Genomic DNA, 25,621 nt, shown 5'->3' on the forward strand with positions numbered 1-25,621 from the left:
GTGTGCACCTTTCCCCCCGCGAAAAATGGCAGAAAGATTTGTACGGCGAGATATCGCTTGGGCCCCTCCCTTCCGACGTGTCGGAAGCCGGTGTTGCTCGAAGGATGTAACTAAGCCAAATCGATTGTCACAGCAAGCGATTACGATTGGATAGCACGTAGACTGAGGTACTCGTATCGAATGTATTTTTATTTGAGATTTGAATAAAGCTAGAGTATATAGCTTGGTCTGAAGCTGCCGAAGAGGCGGTATACGTCCGTGCGGTTCTTGCTGAGTTGACAGGTTGTAGTAATACTGTTACTTTGTACAGTGATAACCAGTCTGCTGCTAAACTGGCCACCAATCCAGTATTCCACAAACGATCTAAACATGTGGACGTTAGATATCACTATATACGTGAGACTATTGAGAATAACGTCATTGAGTTGACTTATATGCCTACTGAGCAGATGACTGCTGATGTACTTACCAAGCATTAACCTATATATCTATGGACTAGCCTTACGTGCACTAAAAATGGTAGGTACTAGTTTAGCGGTGTGACTCACGAATTCCAGCCAATCGTGCAGTCTAACGCAACTAGTTGCGACCAATAGCGCGCGCGATGCAAACTCATCAACCAATCGCGTTTTACCGGTGTCACACCGCTGTACTGGCCCCTGTCATGCCTCATTATTCTTGCCCGTAAGGCCAGTCCCTAGATATCTATGACAATGTTACTAAGGCATTGCCATACTGTAAGCACGTGTCTTTTGTTTAGGACTTGATGGAAGTCGTCCACGATTAAGAGGGCGTGTTGGAGGTTTCTTTTTCCCACACTCTTTTTAGGGTTCCGTACCCAAAGGGTAAAACGGGACCCTATTACTAAGACTTCGCTGTCCGTCCGTCCGTCCGTCCGTCCGTCTGTCACCAGGCTGTATCTCACGAACCGTGATAGCTAGACAGTTGAAATTTTCACAGATGATGTATTTCTGTTGCCGCTATAACAACAAATACTAAAAACAGAATAAAATAAAGATTTAAATGGGGCTTCCATACAACAAACGTGATTTTTGACCAAAGTTAAGCAACGTCGGGAGGGGTCAGTACTTGGATGGGTGACCGTTTTCTTTTTGCTTTTTTTTGTTTTTTTTTTTGCATTATGGTACGGAACCCTTCGTGCGTTTGTTGTATGGGAGCCCCATTTAAATCTTTATTTTATTCTGTTTTTAGTATTTGTTGTTATAGCGACAACAGAAATACATCATCTGTGAAAATTTCAACTGTTCGTTCGGTTCATGAGATACAGCCTGGTGACAGACAGACGGACGGACGGACGGACGGGCAGCGAAGTCTTAGTAATAGGGTCCCGTTTTTCCCTTTGGGTACGGAACCCTAAAAAAGTAGTACCCGACGGAAGTTTCAGTTCCGGTTTCGGTGCAAAAAAAAACCTAGTTTCTTTTTCCGGTAGCTGATATCCATTTATTACGCGTGGCTGCATGTCGTAGAAATCTGGAAATAATAAACGAAATATTCATTTTGTAATGTGTTACTCTTATTGCAAAATTAGTGCCTGCGCCATATCTATACGTTAGAAAGATGGTGATAACCGTAATGCTTAAATTTCATTTACATGTTAATTTAAACACAGTTCAATTTTGTTGTTCATGTATTTCCATTTCCAGTTATACAGCAGTTATAAATTAATATAACTTACAATTCATATGTAAAATTTTATTAAAATACAAAATACCCCAATTTACGGGTCATTATATGCATCATGGTATCCCTCGAATAATAGCAATGCGACTAACCCCGGCTACTCACGTAACGATAAATCATAGACATAATATATAGAGACGGGGTCTCAGCGAGCTGTCACTGTTGCCACTTTTGTTTAGTGTACGATTAACAATTTAACACCACCTTGCTGTAGCCATGTCGATAAAGTCATATCGATAAACTATCGACATTTCTTACAATTTTAATTTTACTTCAAAGGTTTGACGATATCTAAAATGAACAAAAACGCTTTTATTCTTTATTGTGGTTATCAGATCACAATTTTATCGTCACGCCCCAGCAGGGAACCAAGGGAAAGTTCAGATATTTAATTAAAATACATAAACACCTACTAAGATATGTGTTCCGCAATAATTGAAATATTTTATTATATTCTAATATATTTATTATTCATTAGCATTTCAATTATGTATATGTTTAACAAAGATATCGAAGCTTCAATTAATTGCTATTTCATTCCACTGTGTAGCATTTATCGATATATAACATGATTAAAATCGACTTTTCACATCCCTAAAAGAGCACACATACACGTTTTTACGCACACATACACAGCCTGGATGCATCAAAAAAGGCAACACTTGACTTGAAGTTCACCTTGTCAACAGTATGGTTGTCCTTTTTTGACAAATGGCATTTTAAAAGAGCGAGGAGAGAGAAATGATACTAGTTGCTGCGCCGTCAAAGAGAACAGAAAAGGTAGGGGCCTTGCGATAAATCGTAGCGATAAAACTGTGCAGTCCGAACTGCGCAGTTTTTTCTGCCGTGTGGCCCGTGTGTATGAGTGTGGAAGCCCACGCCAGTACGAGCAATTCCTAGAACCACTCCAAGGTCGCGGTCCTGTGCGATAGTCTGTTACCACTTTTTTAATCGTACACTAAACAAAAGTGGCAACAGTGACAGCTCGCTTGAAAGGTATCTCTATATATTATAAATCTATGACCTCGACTAAATACTTAGTTTGTTTCCTCTTTCAGCAAATGTATGTCTCGAACCGACGAATCATGACATTGTCTGTCCCTATTTAAACCAATCATAGACCGGTCTCAGCTTTACTAAACTAGGTTAATTATTTATATTGGATACAATATTAAAACTAAAGTTAAAACTAGAAATAAAATAAAAAATAATAATAATAATAATATATTCTTTATTGTGCACCACATAATGAAAAGGAATACAGAAAAAGAACAGATATTACATTAGGTAACAACAGGCGGTCTTATCGCTCAAAAGCGATCTCTTCCAGACAACCTTTGGGTAGCAGGAAACCAATAACTTACAACAATGAACGGGTAGTGCAGATACGAGATTACGTAGAATACTAATAGAATAGCCTCACATATCAAGAATAAATATAAAAGATATATTAAAGAATTATTCTAAGTAAATACAATAAATATATAAAATACATATATATATACATATATACATACATACATATATACATACATAAATAAATAAAGGCAAATTAAGGCAGTGACAGATAATGGGATTTTAAAATACAAATTATACAGGATAAAATGTTGTATAAAGGACTGAATCAGAAGTTAAACGTTATAATTGTATAGATTAGAATAGTTTTGAAACTAAATAAATAAAAATGAATATTCAATCATAGACCAGTATTACCCATGTATTATGGACTGAATCAGAAGTTAAACGTTATAATTGTATAGATTAGAATAGTTTTGAAACTAAATAAATAAAAATGAATATTCAATCATAGACCAGTATTACCCATGTATAACGCGCGTTTTGGTAAGAATGATGTATGGAGTTATTCTACCAGTATTACTGTCAAGCGTAAAATTCCAGCAAATCGTGTAAATGAGAACAATATGCTGCTGACATTGACACTATTGACAGCTGTTATATGCAAAAGAATTGCAGTTTAAAATCAATACACATTCTATTTAATTAATACTTATTGCATCACATAAAAGCGTAATAAATAAGTAACTTGGTTTGCAAAACCATCAGAAGATATTATTTCACTCGTTTCCTGCAAAGTTTTGTCAGAAAATCTCGTGTGTGCCACAGTTATGTAGTGTCAACAACTTGCAACGCTTGACTGCATCAGTTTGCCGGAAATGTTAGTTTCGGCCGCAGAATTGAGTTGAAATGCGTTGAGATGGACCTGTCTCCGGACGAGGATCAGTTTCAAGGCCGCCTACTACACCAGGTGAGGAGAAATGGCTATAGAAAGTGGGTATCTAAATAGGATTAGTATTAGACTGAGCGCGTCTAAGTTGCGTGTAATCCGCGATGAGTCGCACCGCGAGGTCTCGCAGGTGTCGAAATGTAATGGTAAGATACCATTTGTGGTAATGGAGCGGAAAAATTGGAGATACATTTTGAACAAGGTATTTGTACAACTCATGTATTTTTAAGGTTTTTTATAGTTTATATACTTGAATTTCTTTGTGAGTTTCTCAATTCTATGACTAGGAAGTTGATAATGTATTCTTTTGTGTGTGAATACAATATAAAGCAAAAAAAATCAAGAGCATGTCGGGCCATGCTCAGTGTAGGGTTTTGTAGTTACCATTCTGTCAAAACAGGCCAAACGGGGGCTAATAGTAAGTATCATGTACATTGCAAGCATAAGGGACTAAAGAAGTACCTTCGCAGTGTGTCTTTTTACTAAGAAGAGAAGATTTCTTGCAATAACTCAAAAACGGCTGGACCGATCATATTCATTATAGTTTTCATTGGTTGGTTATATCTAGACCCCGCTATTGGAGGTACAAATTGGCGGCTGTCCAGTTCTTAGAGATGGGTAAACATTATTTTGAAATACTAGCTATATGTTGATAATTTTTCTTTACCATAATGAAAGTCTGAGACTTGAATTAAATGTGTTTATTTTATAAAACAGGGCCGGCCTAAATCAAAGGGGGTGCAAAAAAGACTTACAATTTTTTTGACAAATAGTGCAAAATATATATAGGAAACCTAAAAGATTTAGAAAAATTTCTATCAAAACGCTAAAATAAGCATGTTTTGTAGGAAAAACTTTTCTGTAAAACGTTTACATTTACATCTCCCTGCATGCTTTCCTCATAATATTGTCTCTCTTCTTAAATTAATGTTAATGATATATTATTTCGTCACTTTTCTGTCGCAAAGTGCAAATTTATTCAAATTAATTCATTTATACATAATTCAATAGTAGTTCTTCTTCTTAGTCGTACACTCTTGTAGAGTATACATGGTCATTGAGGTCGTTGTACGGCCCATTTTATTGTTTTCTGAAGCATTTATATGTAATCGGTGGATTTGAAAACGGTTGTTTTACAGGCAGCTCTCTGGGACAATGAGGAGCTCCTGTTATCCCTGGTGGCGGGCGGCGCGGACCCGGACGCGCGCGACTCGCGCGCGCGCTGCGCGCTCCACGCGGCCGCGCTCGCGGAGCGCTCGCGCTGTCTGCGCGCGCTGCTCGCCGCCGGCGCCACTGTCGACGCGAGAGAGGACACGGCGACAGGGGGCAAGGTACTGGAATTGTCAACTGTTGTATAGGCAGCACTGTAGGTCAACGAGGAGTTCCTGCTATCCCTGGTAGCGGGCGGCGCGGACCCGGACGCGCGCGACTCGCGCGCGCGCTGCGCGCTCCACGCGGCCGCGCTCGCAGAGCGCTCGCGCTGTCTGCGCGCGCTGCTCGCCGCCGGCGCCACTGTCGACGCGAGAGAGGACACGGCGACAGGGGGCAAGGTACGGGAATTGTCAACTGTTGTATAGCACTGTAGGTCAACGAGGAGTTCCTTCTATCCCTGGTGGCGGGCGGCGCGGACTCGGACGCGCGAGACTCGCGCGCGCGCTGCGCGCTCCACGCGGCCTCGCTCGCGGAGCGCTCGCGCTGTCTGCGCTCGCTGCTCGCGGCCGGCGCCACTGTCGACGCGAGAGAGGACACGGCGACAGGGGGCAAGGTACTGGAATTGTCAACAGTTGTATAGCACTGTAGGTCAACGAGGAGCTCCTGGTATCCCTGGTGGCGGGCGGCGCGGACCCGGACGCGCGCGACTCGCGGAGCGCTCGCGCTGTCTGCACTCGCTGCTCGCGGCCGGCGCCACTGTCGACGCGAGAGAGGACACGGCGACAGGGGGCAAGGTACTGGAATTGTCAACAGTTGTATAGCACTGTAGGTCAACGAGGAGCTCCTGGTATCCCTGGTGGCGGGCGGCGCGGACCCGGACGCGCGCGACTCGCGGAGCGCTCGCGCTGTCTGCGCTCGCTGCTCGCGGCCGGCGCCACTGTCGACGCGAGAGAGGACACGGCGACAGGGGGCAAGGTACTGGAATTGTCAACAGTTGTATAGCACTGTAGGTCAACGAGGAGCTCCTGGTATCCCTGGTGGCGGGCGGCGCGGACCCAAACGCGCGCGACTCGCGCGCGCGCTGCGCGCTCCACGCGGCCGCGCTCGCGGAGCGCTCGCGCTGTCTGCGCTCGCTGCTCGCGGCCTGCTCCACTGTCGACGCGAGAGTGGACACGGCGACAGGGGGCAAGGTACTGGAATTATCAACTATTGTATAGGCAACACTGTAGGTCAACGAAAAGCTCCTTCTATCCCTGGTGGCGGGCGGCGCGGACCCGGACGCGCGAGACTCGCGCGCGCGCTGCGCGCTCCACGCGGCCGCGCTCGCAGAGCGCTCGCGCTGTCTGCGCGCGCTGCTCGCCGCCGGCGCCACTGTCGACGCGAGAGAGGACACGGCGACAGGGGGCAAGGTACTGGAATTGTCAACAGTTGTATAGCACTGTAGGTCAACGAGGAGCTCCTGGTATCCCTGGTGGCGGGCGGCGCGGACCCGGACGCGCGCGACTCGCGGAGCGCTCGCGCTGTCTGCGCTCGCTGCTCGCGGCCGGCGCCACTGTCGACGCGAGAGAGGACACGGCGACAGGGGGCAAGGTACTGGAATTGTCAACAGTTGTATAGCACTGTAGGTCAACGAGGAGCTCCTGGTATCCCTGGTGGCGGGCGGCGCGGACCCAAACGCGCGCGACTCGCGCGCGCGCTGCGCGCTCCACGCGGCCGCGCTCGCGGAGCGCTCGCGCTGTCTGCGCTCGCTGCTCGCGGCCTGCTCCACTGTCGACGCGAGAGTGGACACGGCGACAGGGGGCAAGGTACTGGAATTATCAACTATTGTATAGGCAACACTGTAGGTCAACGAAAAGCTCCTTCTATCCCTGGTGGCGGGCGGCGCGGACCCGGACGCGCGAGACTCGCGCGCGCGCTGCGCGCTCCACGCGGCCGCGCTCGCAGAGCGCTCGCGCTGTCTGCGCGCGCTGCTCGCCGCCGGCGCCACTGTCGACGCGAGAGAGGACACGGCGACAGGGGGCAAGGTACACACATTGACACAAATATGTAGGAACCGCTGCTGTTTCTCCCCCAGAAAAATAACCTTTAAATGGTTTAGTTGTTTATCGAGTAGGTACACTTAGGCCCAACGATTTTCTTTCCCTTTGAATTTATTACCCGTTCATTTGACTTAGCTCTAAGAAGAGGTATCCCTTTCAGAGATACCGCTAAAACGAAAGGATATCCCCTTCCTAATTCAAAAAAATATTGACAGCACAGGTGACACCCAGTCCTTCACTTTTTAAACATAAACGAGCAATATTCGATTCTATGTATACCAAGAGACAGTTTAAAATGGCATATGAGTTTCAATTTATAATCAATACCCCTTGAAGAGGTTAACTCTTAGGAACGGGTACTCAGCTTATCCGTATGAAGCACTTAAAAAGCCAAATGAAAGGGTTTTATTTAGCAACGGCTTTGGTAAGCAAAGCCTTATGAAATACCCCTTCAAAATCCCTTGAAAGGAATACCGGACCGATCCCTAGAGTCTGTATTTTTAGGTATTTAAATGAAAGTAAACAATGTGTAAATTTTTGGGTATAACATTTATTGGCTAACCAACCAAATACAAAACGACCTGAATTTAACCTGACATTATCTGATCATGTAATGTTTTCATCTATCCTCAACTGGCTTAAGGAGCCATTTGAGGGTAGATTTTGTTTACTCTTATTTAAATACCTAAAGATACAGACTATAGTGTGAAGCGTTCTTTTTGTATGCAGACACGTTCTTTGTGCACAGACGGCGCTCCACATAGCGGCTGAACGCGGTCACGTAGAGAACGTCAGGGCTCTGCTAGCGGCCGGGGCTTCGCTGGCGGCTCGCGACGCGGCGGGCGCTACGCCCCTGCAGCTGGCGGAGCGCGCGGGCCATCGCCAGGCGGTCAGGGAGCTGAGAAATGCGAGCGGTGAGTCATGTTGGGGTTCCGCTGGCGCCCCGCGACGCGACGGGCGCTACGCCCTAGAGGGCAGCCAGATATCGTCAAGCAGCCAGGGAGCTAACAACGCGAGCGGTGAGTCATGTAGATGTAGACGCAAGTCTTTGCTGGGAACCCGCGACACGGCAGACGCTACGCCCCTGCATTACAGCTGCGCCATTTCACAAGGACCGGTTAAGAAATGCCTGTAGAAGAGATATTGAAAGCATTTTCGTCCAAGCTGAATCGGAGACCTTTACTCTCGCTCGGTCAATTACAACATCTCTATAACCCTACCCCAAGTCCTCTTATGTCGCCAATGTGCAATTGCAAGTTGTTTTAAAGTATATACCTACGCTCTCTGCGAGGCATGTTGCGGATGCAGATTTTTTGACATTCGCGGATGCGGATATTTAAAGGCACACATCCGCGGATGCGGATGTCAAGATTAGGTACATAAAAAACATCAACTATTATAGAAACGTTTAGTATTTGAGCAAGAATATACCTATAGTCCGTATTTTTTAGCATTAGAAAGAACTTCGCAGAAGTAAGCTTGTGGTTCCAAATCCGGCACTTTTAGCGGTAATAATTTGAAGTAAATTATATGTATTGACCATGCTACATTAGATAATTCAATAATTATTAACAATTAGAGAGCCTGACGAAAACTGCACGCGTGCTTCTGTGGAGTTCTTTCTAATGCTAAAAAAAACGAACTATAGGTGCGTTATATTTAATAAACAGTAACTTGGCCGACTTTTTCTGGATATAGATAATGACGAAAATACCCAGCACTTACGCCGCCGCTAACACGTTCCTGTACCGACTTGGTCGACATCCGCATCCGCATAAGCTCCGCATCGATTTTATGCGGATGCGGATGTTGCAAATAATGCGGAAGTTCCTTGGATGCGGATGCGGATGCGAATATTCGCAATATCCCTGCTCCCTGCGTGCATAAACTGTAGGGGGCAGCACAGGAGACGTCAGATTGATTTGTTGATCTACCCGAGTAGGCATGTGATTCATGTTTTTACTACGGCTATTGATTCTACGAGCGACATCACATAAAAAAAATGATTATCGTTCCAAAACCTTGTTATTTAACTGTACAGCGAATTAAATGATTTAAATAAGTTACAGTGATGTCACAATGTTTCTCCCCCCTCCCTGTCACAACATGTCACATTTTCTGGATCCCCGCCTTTACCGTGTGATGTAATTCATGGATGAGCACTTGTCGGTCGCTTTATCTTTATAGATGATTAACTTAAAGGTTCAAAAGATATAACGTTGACATATTTAAGAGTGATGCCAATGACGTTCATATATTTCCGGCTATCGCTAGAATGTCCTTGACCGCGCGCCGGCGCATAAGTCGGTTATGTGTTACATCACCGTGACCCAGAGAACCGGTCGCTCGCGTTTTATATCTCCAGTTTGTATGCGACTTGTTTTGGTCTATTTATATCTACGTTTTTATTCTATTTATATAAAAATTCTATTTACAGTACATATGGTCCTATTTTCTCGCACTAGTGCGTAAAATAGCACTTTTCGTGCGATGTCAAAAGTTTAAAGGGCCATATGTACTGTAAAACGTCGTTGTACGATACACGTGGGAATAGGTAATTCGCAACTCGTGTCGATTTAAAACACTCCCTTCGGTCGTGTTTCAATTTATCGCCACTCGTTTCGGATTTCCTCTTGTCCGCGCTTGTATCGTAAATAACTATTATATGAATTCGGACTCGCGTTCCCAAGGGTTCCGTACATTAAGTCCGACTCACGCTTGACTGCACATTTCTAATAGGTTTTCCTGTCATCTATAGGTAAAGAATTACTTTGTGTATTTTTTTAAGACCCAGTAGTTTCGGAGATAAAGAGGGGGGGGGGGGGGGGTAATTTTTTGGCTATTTTCTTAAATAACTTCGAACCTATGTATTTTGAAATTATAAAAAAAAAACGTGTCCATCTTTGGGTCACAAATTTACGTATGTGTACAAAATTTCAACTTAATTGGTCCAGCAGTTTCCGAGAAAATAGGCTGTGACAGACGGACAGACAGACAGACGCACGAGTGATCCTATAAGGGTTCCGTTTTTTCCTTTGGAGGTACGGAACCCTAAAAAAAGAAGTAGAATAAAATTGTACTATAGTCTGTATATTTAGGTATTTAAAATAAAGTAAACAAACAATTTACTTGAGGGAGGTCTTTACCCGAGAGGGGTCCAAACCTACTTAGTTTTAAAGATTTTTTAAAGATGTAGATTAAAATTAATTATTTTTATGTTAGCTAATTTGTAGTTCAAAATTATAACTGTATTTTTTTTTTTCGTGTACCTAATTACCTATAGTTTAAGTTGGTTATGGAATAAATGGGCTTTTTATTATTTTATTATTATAAACAAACAATTTGTACACTTTATAACTTGTAAAGTAGGTTAATTACGAAAGATACCCACCTGTCGTGGTATTTATAAAATAACTAATACGGTTTCGTAAGACCGTGGATTTGCATATATTTATAATTTATATGGAGGGCTCTAAAACCGCAGCCGTGTACAGTTGCTCACAGAAGTGCTCATATTAGAGCACAAAAACTATCACCACAGAATAAATAATAGTACCGCCGTGCAGAAAGGAAACTTCATACAAAACCCAAGTTTGACAGCGGTTCAGGGTCGAATCATATTGTCCCTTTTCTAATGTATGACACTATCCCTTTCGGCTATTTAGGGTTGTCAAAATTCAAGTGATTATGTTATCTGTGGTCGTGCACGTAAAAGGAAGTCAAGTGGTGCCAACCCTGATAATCGCTCGGAGCAATGCTGAGCTAAGCGGAGCCGAGTTGGGCCGAAGTCAGGAGTTTCGCACCCCTGCTATCACTATGGCGCTTGGCACACTGCATCCGATTTTTTTTTGTTATAAATAATTAATATTATAGGGATATTTTTCACAATTTGACTAAGTCCTACGGTAAGCTGAAGAAGGCTAGTGTTGTGGGTACTCAGACGACGATATATACAGGGTGGAAAGATAAGTCGGGCCCTGGAGGGAAACTACCTTAAATCCTTAAGCTGGCTCATTTTACTTAAAGGAGACATTCTTTTATTTTTTTAAAGAAACAAAACTGCATTCACATTATTTTTATTTTTTTTCTTCAATTTGGCTTGTCTAATAAAATCTTAAGTACTAAATATTACATTTTATGGATATTTTGTACGACAGACGAGTGTAAGACCTAATGTTTCTTGGAGAAATGTTATCATTAACGTTAACTGTATCGATTAGTAGAATAAAATTGCGAGTTTTTAGTTTTTGGAATTTTTAGACGGTTCGAGTCCCGGGCGAGGCAAGCGAGTTTTAGAAAACCTTTGAATGCAGTTTTGTTTCTTTTTAAAAATAAAGGAATGTCTCCTTTAAGTAAAATGAGCCAGCTTAAGGATTTAAGGTAGTTTCCCTCCAGGGCCGGACTTATTTTTCCACCCTGTATAATATACAAATACTTAAATACATAGAAAACATCCACGACTCAGGAACAATTATCTGTGCTCATCACAAATAAATGCCCTTACCGGGATTCGAACCCAGGACCACCGGCTTCACAGGCATGGTAATGGTACCCGCTAGGCCAGACCGGTCGTCAAAATCCGATTCACACGTCGCTATATACAATGTGGAAAGAGAATTAATGCAGTTTTCTTTCTTTATAAAGGAATGTCTCCTTTAAGTAAAATGAGCCAGCTTAATGGCTCCTCTACTCGATGGGCCAACGCCGGCCACTCCAAGGGACGCAGCCATGCGGTAGAATGAGATAGCAATATGACTTGCTCCCTCTAACGCATAAATGCGTCCCTTGGAGTGGCCGGCGTTGGCCCATCGTGTAGAGGAGCCATAAGGTTTTAAGGTAGTTTCCCTCCAGGGCCCGACTTAATCTTTCCACACTGTATAGTAATGTGTAAAAGGCACTTGTGGTGTGGTCAGTACTATGTTACGAGCACGAATATTATCGCCGTCTGTGTAAGTGTGTACTCGCCGCTAATTCAGTTGCCTACCAACCTGATCGCGAGCGCGTCGCGTACGCTTGCTACCCGTATCTTTCGTATTTCGCGGTACTATACTGCAAAACGTAATTCAAGACCAAAAAAAGTAAGAAATGTTGCCACTTTTTTTACTAGCGCGTCTTGTATTTATGTACAAATAAATAAATAAAAGTACTTTTTTAAATAGTAGGAGTAAAATTACTAATTAATAAATTATCTTAGCGTGATTATTTATCAAAAGGAATTTACAATTTTAGAAACAAATTATTGCAATGGCAACATTGTCTCACTTTTTTTGGTCTTGAATTACGTTTTGCAGTATAATATTAAATATATAATAGGGTATTTTCCTACTAGTCAAATCAGTTACTTTTTAGAACTGTCAAACGAGTTGCTAATATGGAATTTATATGAAACATTACATCGTGACGTCACGGTTAATTCGCCTACTTTTTATATTTCTATCCGATTTATTAAATAGAACTTGTGTTTAAAAATAACTCCTGTCAGTGTTTTTCTAATAATTATCTGGTGCTTTATTTCATGCATGGTGTAAAATAATTTATTTTAAATACAGTATAATACCCTAGTATGTAGTTATAGTTACATAGGATTATGTTTTTCGTCCATTAAGAATTTACTCACAGTGAAGTGCCCATGGAATGTATGATCTTAGATCACTCGTTGGATGTTTTTTAGCTTATCGTTTGGCTGCTATATCATAAAAAAAAATATTGTAATAAGTATAACTTTAAATTAAATGTTTGATATGCCACTGCCGCCAATCGGGGTAACTCTGGGGACAGAGGGATATTTATTTATTTAAACATTATTGCACAAAACATAAAAATAATGTAGAAATGGCGGACTTAATGCGACATAATATCATGAGACAAATGAAACTGATAGCAGTGTACTTTTTACAATCTTTGAATCAGGAATTGGGGATATATATTCCCACCGCTGAACAGCTGCCAGGCGCCCGGATTAATTAATAATGATAGTATGGCACACTAACTAGAGGGATTTCGTTGCTCTATAAATTGCAAACCTATTTCCGTAGCTCTTAGACCATAAATATAGTGTTTAAACCAAATGAAGTAAAGACAGTGACCTTCAAGTGTATGGTATCAATGCTTGTTTGTATACTTGTGTTATCTATCTGTTTAAAACACACACACACATATATATACACACACACACACAGCTTTAAGTTTGCATGCCATATTTGGCTAAACATGTGATACTAAATTAATTTACTTTTGACATCTGTACGCATTTACCATGTTTAAGCAAATAAATATTTCTATTTCTATTTCACACAGTGTTATAGGTACACGTTTGGGAGGCAAGTCCGCGGCGTTTGATAAGTCGAATAACTTGGCACAGCATTTTATTCAAGTTATTTTTAAACAAATGCCAATAGTTAGGAAATGTTTTCGATTTGACTCATACGTGACTCCAGGATTTATTTACAAATATGTGGGAGACCAAGCTAAAAAAAAATATTTGTGAAAATGTTTCTGTATTCTGTTATTTTTAATCCCAACAGAAATAAAAATCTGTCCCAAAAGTTTCCATACATTTTTGTAACTGTCTTTTGTGTTACTGTCATACACAGAACATGCAAGTATGGTAACAATAGGAAAAAACTTGAGACTTTTTTCTTATAAAAATATCTTGTGATTTCAAGCAGAAATCACATCAAATAAATATGTAAGTATCATTTTAGAATAGTGACATTTTATTCAATAACAAAACTTATACAAACTGTTATTAAAATTAATTATAAACTAAATAAATTAAAACTAATAAAATAAATAAATAAACTTACCCACCTACCTTAGGTCCCCCAGATCTGTCCCCTGCGGAAGGGTGCCCATAATGCTTTCTACATTCCCACGCTGAATAGCTATGCCTATTCTTTGGCCTAGGAATGAGTCAGCCCTAGGGTCACCCGTGGTTTCAAATAGTCTTTTTATTAGGCCCTTAAAAAGATTGTGAGCGTCACGACACCACGGCCCCAGGGTCTCTACCGCGAACGCCGCAAATAGGTGGTTTTTTTGTAAGACGAGCATATTTGCGGCGTCTTAGGGTTTCAGCCGCTGCTGTCGCGCCGCCAGCTTTAGTTAGTGAATAGTTAGTACTGAAATAAGTATCAAATCAGTTGACATACCTATATGGTCTGCAGTCGAAGGTCAGTCCTTAAGAGGGTCAATTGCTGAACGGACCATGCGGTGTGTGGCGGACGGGCGCAGTCAATTGGTTGATTGATCCAACGGTCAATATAGTACATTCAAACTGAACTAGAAGTTAACATTAATTTAAAAAAGCTGATAATGATGTGTAGGTAACACACAGCAGCAAAAGTGCATATTACCCATTTTATGAATAGAATTCATTCAGAAAGTTGTTTATGCACATTTAAAAGCTTGCTATAAATTATAGGTATTTAAGATATATTTCGGGGATCTTGGAAAGGGCTCTAACGATATCGATGAAATTTGCTATGTGTGGGTTTTCGGGGAAGAAAAAAATCGATCTATCTAGGTCTTATCTCTGGGAAAACGCGCATTTTTGAGTTTTTATATGTTTTCCGAGCAAAGCTCGGTCTCCCAGATATGTGGTTTAACTTTACATGACTATAAAGTGCCATTCTATAGAACTTGCTATGTAAACAAAAGTCACTAGTAAATTCATCATTTTTAGGGTTCCGTACCCAAAGGGTAAAACGGGGACGGGACGGGAAGGGTAAAAGGCTAAGACTTCGCTGTCCGTCCGTCCGTCCGTCCGTCCGTCCGTCCGTCCGTCCGTCTGTCTGTCACCAGGCTGTATCTCACGAACCGTGATAGATGAAATTTTCACAGATGATGTATTTCTGTTGCCGCTATAACAACAAATACTAAAAACAGAATAAAATAAAGATTTAAGTGGGGCTCCCATACAGCAAACGTGATTTTTGACCAAAGTTAAGCAACGTCGGGAGTGGTCAGTAGGTACTTGGATGGGTGACCGTTTTTTTTTTTTGCTTTTTTTTGTTTTTTTTTTACATTATGGTACGGAACCCTTCGTGCGCGAGTCCGACTCGCACTTGCCCGGTTTTTTGACAATTTCAATGGCGGTTTGTTTACATAGTTCCATAGAATGTCACTTTAGGTACTCATGTAGAATGAATAATGTGAGGTGATAAAGTGAAAATGATGACTTTCGCTATAATCCCTTAGTAAGGCTTCTGTCTTGCGCCTCCCGCAAAGTTGTATTTAAACACGACTTACGCAATACGTCCACATAAGGCCCCCTCCAGACTATGTACGTGAATCGCGGCGCGACGTCGCGGAGCGAACATATCGCGAAGTTGACGTAAGACTACACACTCGCACACTTCACGGCGATTTCGCAGTTTGGTTTGCGGCAATATGGCGGAAAAGCATCAGCTGATCGAGTTTAACTGTTAGTTATCTATGGCATCATACGTGATTTAGCTGTTTTTCCATTTTGTTTTATTGTAAAATCGTAAAATATAGCTGCTTAATATAATATAATCATAATAGAATTAGTATTTATCTTGCCACACAGGAGCCAAAATATTGTGTAATGTGGAGTCTTGCAAGTTCGCGCTTCGCGTCTCCTTTGACGCGGGCCGAAATACCGACAAAAAACGGAGAACAAGGCGCGAAGGCGTGAACAATCTGCGAAATCGACGCCACACTCGCGTTCGCGGCTTCGCCCGCGATCCACGCGCATAGTCTGGAGGGGGCTTAAGAGTGAGTACCATCGCCCACACTGTTAACTGTCCATCGGGGACCTATTACAAAAGGCATAAGGTGTTCTTTAGTTCCTTATGCAATGTAGTAGGTAGATATCTAATAAGTTAAGTACTAACATAGTTTTAACTACAAGTTTCTGCATGTACATGTCCGACATGCAGTTATGGATTTCTGTGGTCCGAAATAAATGTTTTTTTGTTTTATTTTTTTTTAGGTCCACCGATGGACCGACCTTGAAGGTCGTATCGGTAGTAATAAACTTTTTTAAATTGTTATTTTCAACCCCAGTTTGTACATGACATGACAGAGTAACATGTGTTGTGCAGTCGCGTGTAAGTCTGAACGGTCGTTTCGCATGTAAGACGATATGGCAACTAATCGCATTACTTGCGTCGCTAGTCGCGAACGACGCCATTTTGGACAAATGTCTGGCCCAGACATAGAAGTTTTTGTGGCAAAATAAAGTGATTGACAAAATGAAATATCGACATGTCTGTTATCGATGATATATACCTTAACGTTATACTTAGATATTTATAAGAAGATACTGATATAAGAAGCTACCGCTAAATACACAACACGTTCGATATCTCCTTCTCTTTTGATATATTGGTAGTTTTCTATTGGCCCTGTATACTACAGTTTACGTTTTAATTTTTATCACGCATTCGAGTCTATTCCGCGTATGATTGTAACCGCAATTCGCGTGAATCAGATCCGGTGTAGGTAACAACAGTTATGTAACTAAGCTCCTTTTCCATATACTTGCTTTTCTGTGTTATACACTGGCAATAGACAAGCAAATAAAAAACCAGTCTAAGGCAATCCTCAACCTCTCTGTCCAAGGCCCTAGTTCACGCGGCCGCGGTAGGCCTAAGAAGCGCTGGCTGGACATCGTGACAGCGGACATGGAAGAGAACAATCTCACACCTGCTCACGGGCAAAGTGGAGAAGTTTGAGCAGGAAAGCGGACCCTGGCGCTAGGCCGGGAAAACGCTAGGTTGAAGAGAATTAAGTTTGAGGCAGTCCTAAAAAAATATGGTTGTCTGTAAAGTCGGTTTACGGACGATAATTTTGCGTGATAACGTCATAAGAAAACATTACATTGCGTAACGTTACCATGGAGATCTGTCCACAACGTTACCATGGAGATCTGTCCACAACGTGACACTTTTTCGTGCACAACTACCGGTATTCAACGATTTATCGAATCGTATGGTATCCTTACTTATTTCATTTTTGGAAGTTCAACAAAAACTTAAATTATGAAACTTTTAGGTCCTGTATTTTTGTATTATTTCAATATATTATTTTAATATCCACATTATTGTGATAAATTGCTCCTTTGCTATCTATTTTACTAGATTTTGTTATAAAATTCAATATGTGTCATCATCCCGATTTGTAAGTAACTAAGATAGAAACTAGTAATATTCCTAATATTAGTTTGAAAAACCAACCATGGTCATAGAAGTGAAGTGTAGTGAAACATTAGAACTGACTGAAAGGTAAAATGCTTCGTCGACTGCGCAAGAGTCGGTCGGGAGAGGAAGAAGCGGAACCGGACGTCGCGTTCGACGTCAGCCATTATTTTACTGATGATGTACTGGATCCATGGCGGGAGAGAGGTGAGTGGTTAAAGGTGAAGGAGAAAATCGGGTGCTATGATAAATATTATTATTATAGGACATTTTCTTACACAAATTGACTAAGCCCCACGGTAAGCTCAAGAGGGCTTGTGTTGTGGGTACTCAGACAACGATATATATAAATACTTAAATACATAGAAAACAACCATGACTCAGGAACTAATATCTGTATCATCATACAAATAAATGCCCTTACCAGGATTCTAGCACGGGATCATCGGCTTCATAAGCATGGTCACTAGGTCACTACCCACTAGGCCAGACCGGTCGTCAATCGGCCGGTGCTACGGTTGCTAATATGTATTTTTTACATGTTTATGCAAGTAACTGACGTTCTTTCCACCGCTATACAACCGGCTGACGGTTTTTATATTTATAATAGCATCTAAACTATGAAAACTATCATCGGGCAAAGTATCAATCGGAAGGCGATGACTGATTTTTTTTTTGACATGTTCATGATCAACTGACCGTCTTTCCACCGCGATACAACCGGCTGACTATTTTTTAAATTCATGATAGCATCTAAACTATCATCTGACAAAGTATCAAGCGGGAGGCGATGACTGACGATATTTGCTCCTGGCCCGCGGTCTACTAGTGCAGCGGTCGGCAAACTTTTAGCAGCCAAGGGCCAAATAGTAGTTACCGAAGTAGACGCGGGCCGCATTTTGTTAATATTTATGACTTTATCAGACATTGTCGTTTGTCAATATTCCATACAAAATACCCAGGGAGGCTGCTCGCGGGCCGCTTGTTGCCGACCGCTGTAAGTACTAGTGCATGGATTCCTATTAGACTCTCCCTTGCAATATTACTCTTACACACTACTTTGGACTGTATGGGTCCAAAACGTTCGGAAAAACTGGCGTCTTTTCTGTGGACATTTCAAAAAGTAAGGAGTCGAGTACATTTTTCTAACACTTTCATTTTAAAATGTATTTATTTATATTTCAGATGCCCTCGAGCGAGAGAGACTGTCGCAGCACGCGGCCCTGCGTGAGCTGGTGCTGCGCGGCGACGCGGCGGGGCTTAAAGCCAAGCTTACCGCCCTCGCGAGTAATGCGCCGCTCTGCGTCAACCTGACGCCGCAGGGCGCCAACACGCTGCTATATGTGTGAGTAAACGTCGAGAAATGGGGTTGGCAACTGTCAAAGGTTTGCATAGATGGCGCCATCATAGCTTGCCCCTTTTTCTACGAGATTTGGCTTAAAGAGCTGGCATTCAGGGCATTAAAAAAAACAAAAATTTGACACAATTCTAGGGATTGACACGGCAAGCTATGATGGCGCCAACTGCGTAATACTTCGACCGGCCAACCCCATTTGACAGAAATAGACTTGAAACTGCTGTCACCCGAATTAAATGTCAAACATCAACTTTTGAGCTCAACATCAACTATGGAGCTGTACAGCGCCATCTCGTTTACCTGTCAAATTCGAAGCACGAATTTGTCATGGATTTTACACATCTTACTCTATCAATGTATCTTTGCTTTCACTAAACAATAGGGGGTATTATTGCAATGTTCTGCCGCCAGAGTGCAGCACTACCGCCTCTAGTAAACCATAGAGTAACTTATGCACACTGTGCCTTAAACAGTTTTTTGACAAGTTTTCACAGACAATAAAATATGACATGGAAATGAAATGAAAACAATTATTTTCAGGCAACTATTGGCCCATAGATAAATATAGACCGGGAGTTAGTGACACATTTTACTGGGTCATTTGTACCAGTATGGCGGTTCGTCAGGGGTCTAAGTACGTAATGAACGAAATAAAAATGATGGTTATAGCGCTGGTACCGGCGGCCTAATCGCGTGGTCGTTAGTCGAACGTGTCAGATAAAATACCAGTGTCGAACGATTTGTTCGACAAAAATCCTCGTATTTTTCGATAGTCCATAAAAAAGAAGTAGACGGTAGCGTAATGCCATACTTCTCCGGTGTGACTTACAGCCCGCCATACTGAGGCGAACACATTTATTAAAAATAAACAATTCAATCATTTGTGCCAAGCTAATTTTTGCACAGGTGATCATCGTCGAGCAGCCATTCATGGACATCACCATGCCATACTTTTCGGATGGTTCCAAATGGCCGCCATACCGCCGCAAAGGAGTTAATTTTTTTTTTATTGCTAAACGATTTGTACCATCTTGTAATTTTTTTTCAAGACTTTCTGTGTGATCATAAATGGAAATCTCATAATGCCATACCTGTAGGAGGTGGCAAATGTGTACAATATTTTTTATTTTATTTCAAGTATGGTGCCCCTTTTTCCCCCTATTAGAAGTATGGCAAATATAATAATGGTCACATTGCATCATATAATTTCCAAAAATCCAAATGCCATACTGGTACAAATCGTCAAAAAATTGTTTTTTAATACAGTTGCTCAAAAAGTGCTACTTTACGTAGCTGTTTAGCGTGCGGAAAGTTGGTTATCTCGAACTAGTGCTTTTTACTTTTCCAATTTTTTTAAATTTATACTTGTTCCAATTCACGACTACTTATTGATGAGTGTTAATATTACTTTCCTTTAAACGTCGTAATCAGCATAAAAACCTACCGTTAATGTAAGAATACGAAAAATATTACATATTTCATATTTAATTACTTACCTCTTCATGATTATAACACGTTTATTTTTTAATATTCAATATTGAAAATTCCGTTCTTAATAAGTTGACTGGAATGGAACGGAATAGCTGCCAAACGCCCATAGATATAATACACTTAAAGACGACGTCTAACCGAGCTGTCACTGTTACCACTTTTGTTTAGTGTACGATTAACAATGTTTTTCTTATTTTTTCGCAACTGTATTAAAAAACGTCGTTCGATACACGTGCGGAAATGTCATTCTTCACTCGTCCCGAGTCTTGCCACTCGCCTGCGGCTCGTGGCAAGATATCTCGGTACTCGTGAAGTAATGACATACCTTCCGCACTAGCATCGAAATGTACTATTTTGTTTTAAGTCTTGGCTTAAGTCTCACAGTCGTCCGCCCCGTAGTTATAATCTGAAATATTTTTTTTTAGGTATAATTGTATCCAAACAAACAGAATATGATGATGCCATGCTGTAAAAATTATTTTACGTATACATAGTCGTATTTTTGAAACGTGTCGATTAAATAAGTTTTTCAAGTATGGCAGCACTTTTTCCCCCTACTATAAGTATGGCAATTATAATAACGGTCACATTTTATCAAATACTTTCCAAAAATTTAAATGCATTACTGGTACAAATCGTTTAGCAAAAAAAAAAAATTAACGCCCTTGCGGCGGTATGGCGGCCATTTGGAACCGTCCGAAGAGTATGGCATGGTGATGTCCATGAATGGCTGCTCGACGATGATCACCTGTGCAAAAATTAGCTTGGCACAAATGGTTGAATTGTTTTTTTTTAAATTAATGTGTTCGCCTAAGTATGGCGGGGTGTAAGTCACACCGGAGAAGTATGGCATTACGCTACCGCCTACTTCTTTTTTATGGACTATCGGAAAATACGAGGATTTTTGTGGAACAAATCGTTCGACACTCGTATTTTATCCGACACGTTCGACTAACGCCCACGCGATTGGGCCGCCGGTACCAGCGCTATGACCATCATTTTTCTTTCCTTCATTACGTGCTTAGACCCCTGACGAACCGCCATACTGGTACAAATGACCCAGTAAAATGTGTCACTATCTCCCGGTCTAATACCTTACAACTAGCATAGGTACATATTATTACAAAATATATCTTAAAACTAAAAACACAATTATGGCTGCGATGCAGTTCGCAACCCCGCAGTGTCAGGGAGCCGAAATTGATGCATCAAGGCGGTTTGTTAACAAGGGCTAGCGAAAAACGCGAAAAAGGCCAAATATGATCACATGATTTCTGGACGGCCCGTTAATTACACCTTTGATCGCAGGGCGGTGGAAGCAGGCCACACGGCCGTAGCCAAGGCGTTACTAGACGCAGGCGCCGACGGGCGAGCCCACCCCGTCACCAAGTACAGTCCCCTCTACATAGCCTGCTACCACGGACACAGGGAGCTGGTGGCTCTGTTGCTGCGGCACTTCCCTGAGGCTGTGCAGGTATTGTAACAGAAGCAGGCCACACGGCAGTCAAGGCGTTACTAGACGCGGCAGAGCCTACCCCGGCACCAAGTACAGTCCGCTGTACATAGCCTGCTACCACGGACACAGGGAGCTGGTGGCTCTGTTGCTGCGCCACTTCCCTGAGGCTGTGCAGGTATTGTAACAGAAGCAGGCCACACGGCAGACAAGGCGTTACTAGACGCGGCAGAGCCTACCCCGGCACCAAGTACAGTCCGCTCTACATAGCCTGCTACCACGGGCACAGGGAGCTGGTGGCTCTGTTGCTGCGCCACTTCCCTGAGGCTGTGCAGGTATTGTAACAGAAGCAGGCCACACGGCAGACAAGGCGTTACTAGACGCGGCAGAGCCTACCCCGGCACCAAGTACAGTCCGCTGTACATAGCCTGCTACCACGGGCACAGGGAGCTGGTGGCTCTGTTGCTGCGCCACTTCCCTGAGGCTGTGCAGGTATTGTAACAGAAGCAGGCCACACGGCAGACAAGGCGTTACTAGACGCGGCAGAGCCCACCCCGTCACCAAGTACAGTCCGCTGTACATAGCCTGCTACCACGGACACAGGGAGCTGGTGGCTCTGTTGCTGCGCCACTTCCCTGAGGCTGTGCAGGTATTGTAACAGAAGCAGGCCACACGGCAGACAAGGCGTTACTAGACGCGGCCGAGCCCACCCCGTCACCAAGTACAGTCCGCTCCACATAGCCTGCTACCACGGACACAGGGAGCTGGTGGCTCTGTTGCTGCGGCACTTTCCTGAAGCTGTGCAGGTGAGAGTACTACTTTTTAGGGTTCCGTACCCAAAGGGTAAAACGGGACCCTATTACTAAGACTTCGCTGTCCGTCCGTCCGTCCGTCCGTCCGTCTGTCACCAGGCTGTATCTCACGAACCGTGATAGCTAGACAGTTGAAATTTTCACAGATGATATAAACTTTATTTTATTCTGTTTTTAGTATTTGTTGTTATAGCGGCAACAGAAATACATCATCTGTGAAAATTTCAACTGTCTAGCTATCACGGTTCGTGAGATACAGCCTGGTGACAGACGGATTTAAATCTTTATTTAATAAAGATTTAAATGGGGCTCCCATACAACAAACGTGATTTTTGACCAAAGTTAAGCAACGTCGGGAGTGGTCGGTACTTGGATGGGTGACCGATTTTTTTTTTTGCATTATGGTACGGAACCCTTCGTGCGCGAGGCCGACTCGCACTTGCCCGGTTTTTTTATTGGTGTATTTTGACAGCAGCTATCAATAAGACCTCTCGTCACGGTGCTGCCATCTAGTGAAAATGTCGATCGCGGAAACCCTTGTAGTGGGTGCGCTACGCGTACACTCACACTCCCTTAGGTTAGCCCTATATAAGCTTTTACATTACGTTATTTAAGACATTATAGATCGATACTCCAAGCAAGTCGTTTCATTCAACGTCCCACCTCACATGGCGACCCTGCCAGTGCGGCCTTGTGCTGCACTGGCGGCGCGCCGCGCCAGCCAATTACGAAGAAACATCAAGACGAAAAATAAAAATAAATCAATTATTTAATAGACAAGTGAGCGAAATGTAAACACAACAGTGATATTGACAATTTGACAGTGCTGCAAAGTGGACAGTTTTAAATTTAACAAATATTATTATCAAAAATACGTCGGACTATATTATGAACATTTTTGGTGAATTGGTGTGGTGTCGAACTTAATAGAAATAAATACAGTGTTTTAGTAATAAAAAAAAAATAGATACGTTTGACTAAATAAATAAAAGGACCCCGCAGCAGACATAGGGAAAAAGTGACTTATATAAATAACTCTTAAAAATATATAAAAATAAATAAATGCGTGAGTACGTTTTGGACAGTTTTCAATTAATCAACTATTTTGAAATTATAAAAATAAATAAACAAGTGGAAGTCAATAAAATAGTGGCTGTAAAAATAACAAATATAAAAATGGAATTGGTTCAAAGCAATGCGGGACTTATATCGTAGTGATGTTGTTGGTATGCAGCTGGGCGTTGTTCGTGTCGTGAGGCCGAAGGATTTGGTTGCTGGGAGAAATAAGAAGGATTGGCACGCCAGACGAAAAATTGGTTCACATACATATTATAATTAAAATATTTCCATTCAAAGATTCTCATTCTATTCCGCGACAAATATAATTATTTTAATATGAAGATTTTTTAACGTGTATGACCATATTAATGACCATAAAGTTATATAGAAAATAGTTCTAATTAATAAGGTGTGCTTGATGACGAAGCACCAATATGGTTAAAAGTTTGCTACATAATTATTATATTTCTTAATGCCATTTTTTTCTTTAATGAAAGCAAACCAATTTTTTTTTTATATTATGTTGATCTAAATTGTAATTTTAAATTTCAAATATGTTAGTCCAATTTCATTTCAGTGTTACGAGTACATAAGGTTTTGTTTTAAAATTATTCCGAATACATTGCACAAGTCACTTAGAAGTAATTTCATCATCACTTCCGTATAAAGCACATTGGTCACGTTGCTACCACGATTGGTATGCGCCGTTTGTAATTTCAGATCAAATTTCAAAGTAAACATTGTAACATTGTGCATCGATTTAGATCACTTAAATTTTACTGTAATACATATATTATTGTTAATAACAAAGACAGAGACCACTTTTAACGATATACTAAGTTTATGATTAAGCTTATTACCTAGATATAGTTTATAACTTTTAGTAGAAATTTAACATGTTTTTCTTATTTTGTGACTTATACTTAAATATTCATATGTATCGGACTTGACATTTTATAAACACGGATCTGACATATAAAACAAATAAGATATGACTATAGAGGTATAATTATGGCTATGACTTTTTTAAATGTAGAATGGTATGTACTGTAAGAGACGAAATTGTATTGAGTTAGTTGGGATTTGGTACGTTTAAGTAAAGATTTAATGTTGGATTTTAGGGGATGAATTTTAAGGTTCGTAACAATGTTTGTAACGGTGTGTTTATATGTAATAATGTTGTGTAATGGTTGCGTAGTTAGAAAGTGAAATAATTCGTAAGTTTGGTTTTAGGGTGGTTCATTTGGATGATGGATTTGTTTGGTATTAGAGTGCGTTAGTAGTGTTTGAGTAAACTGAAACAGATAAGTTTTTCAAATAACGATTAGCCTGATCAACTAAGAGTTGTTGAAATTCTTATATGTGGAAGTTTTCATGGTGTTGTGTTATGTGGTTGATTTTTGAATGTGTTCTCGTGAGAGTGAAATATGGAAGAAAATTAATAGAAATAAATATATACATATATACCTATCGCATCTTCGGTGGCCCGAGAGGCGGCCTTGAGCGGTTAGGTTAGCAAGGGTACGCCAGGATACAAGGCAGGCACGGAATCCTTGGAAGTCTGACCATGATTCGATCGAGTATCAATCGTGGAGACTCCTTGGACACATGGAAGGTTATGATGAAAGGATATGTGTTAAAAGAACTGCCTGTATGAGTATAAAAAATAGTATGTGTGCGCGCTTAAAATAAAAATGTCCTTGTATCCTGAGTAAATAAATAAATATATTATTATAAGGTCGGCCGACCACAAATGTAAATGCGTTGTGTACCCTTGCCGTAAAAGAGATGCACGCTTTAGATGCACACTTTATGAAATAATTTAGTAAAAAAAAGTAAATGATAAAAGTACCGACGTGTTAAACTAGTGAGTAGGTATACCTAAATGAAATGAATTAAAAATAAAGGCTTGCAAGCACCATGATATGACAAGATAAATTAATGAAAAAAAAACTACGTACCTACGTAAAATAATAAACATGGACATTTTTTTTAAATTGTATATTCTTTCTATTTTTTTAATTATTGGTTTTCGAACTTTTACTTCTTATGAAAATGTTTTCTTATAAGTATTATGGAATTTCTTTTGTGTGAATTTAAAATTAATTTGTTAAATATTATTATCTTAGAGATTAGAGACACATAAATGTTA

At 41.3% G+C, this 25,621-nt stretch overlaps 1 protein-coding gene across 1 annotated transcript in view; it reads left to right on the forward strand.

Annotated features, from left to right (window-relative positions):
* Positions 1 to 3,662: 3,662 nt before the first annotated feature.
* LOC134676358 (leucine-rich repeat serine/threonine-protein kinase 1) overlaps positions 3,663 to 25,621 on the forward strand; it is a 130,410-nt gene continuing 108,451 nt past the window's right edge. The window contains exons 1-5 of the mRNA XM_063534716.1: positions 3,663 to 3,967; positions 5,086 to 5,277; positions 7,886 to 8,051; positions 18,483 to 18,642; positions 21,454 to 21,619. Coding sequence (XP_063390786.1) covers positions 3,917 to 3,967; positions 5,086 to 5,277; positions 7,886 to 8,051; positions 18,483 to 18,642; positions 21,454 to 21,619 — 735 coding nt within the window. The 5' untranslated portion in view covers positions 3,663 to 3,916. The remainder of the gene's footprint in view (positions 3,968 to 5,085; positions 5,278 to 7,885; positions 8,052 to 18,482; positions 18,643 to 21,453; positions 21,620 to 25,621) is intronic.

Source organism: Cydia fagiglandana, chromosome 24 (genome assembly GCF_963556715.1).
Source record: "Cydia fagiglandana chromosome 24, ilCydFagi1.1, whole genome shotgun sequence".
NCBI classification, from domain to species: domain Eukaryota; kingdom Metazoa; phylum Arthropoda; class Insecta; order Lepidoptera; family Tortricidae; genus Cydia; species Cydia fagiglandana.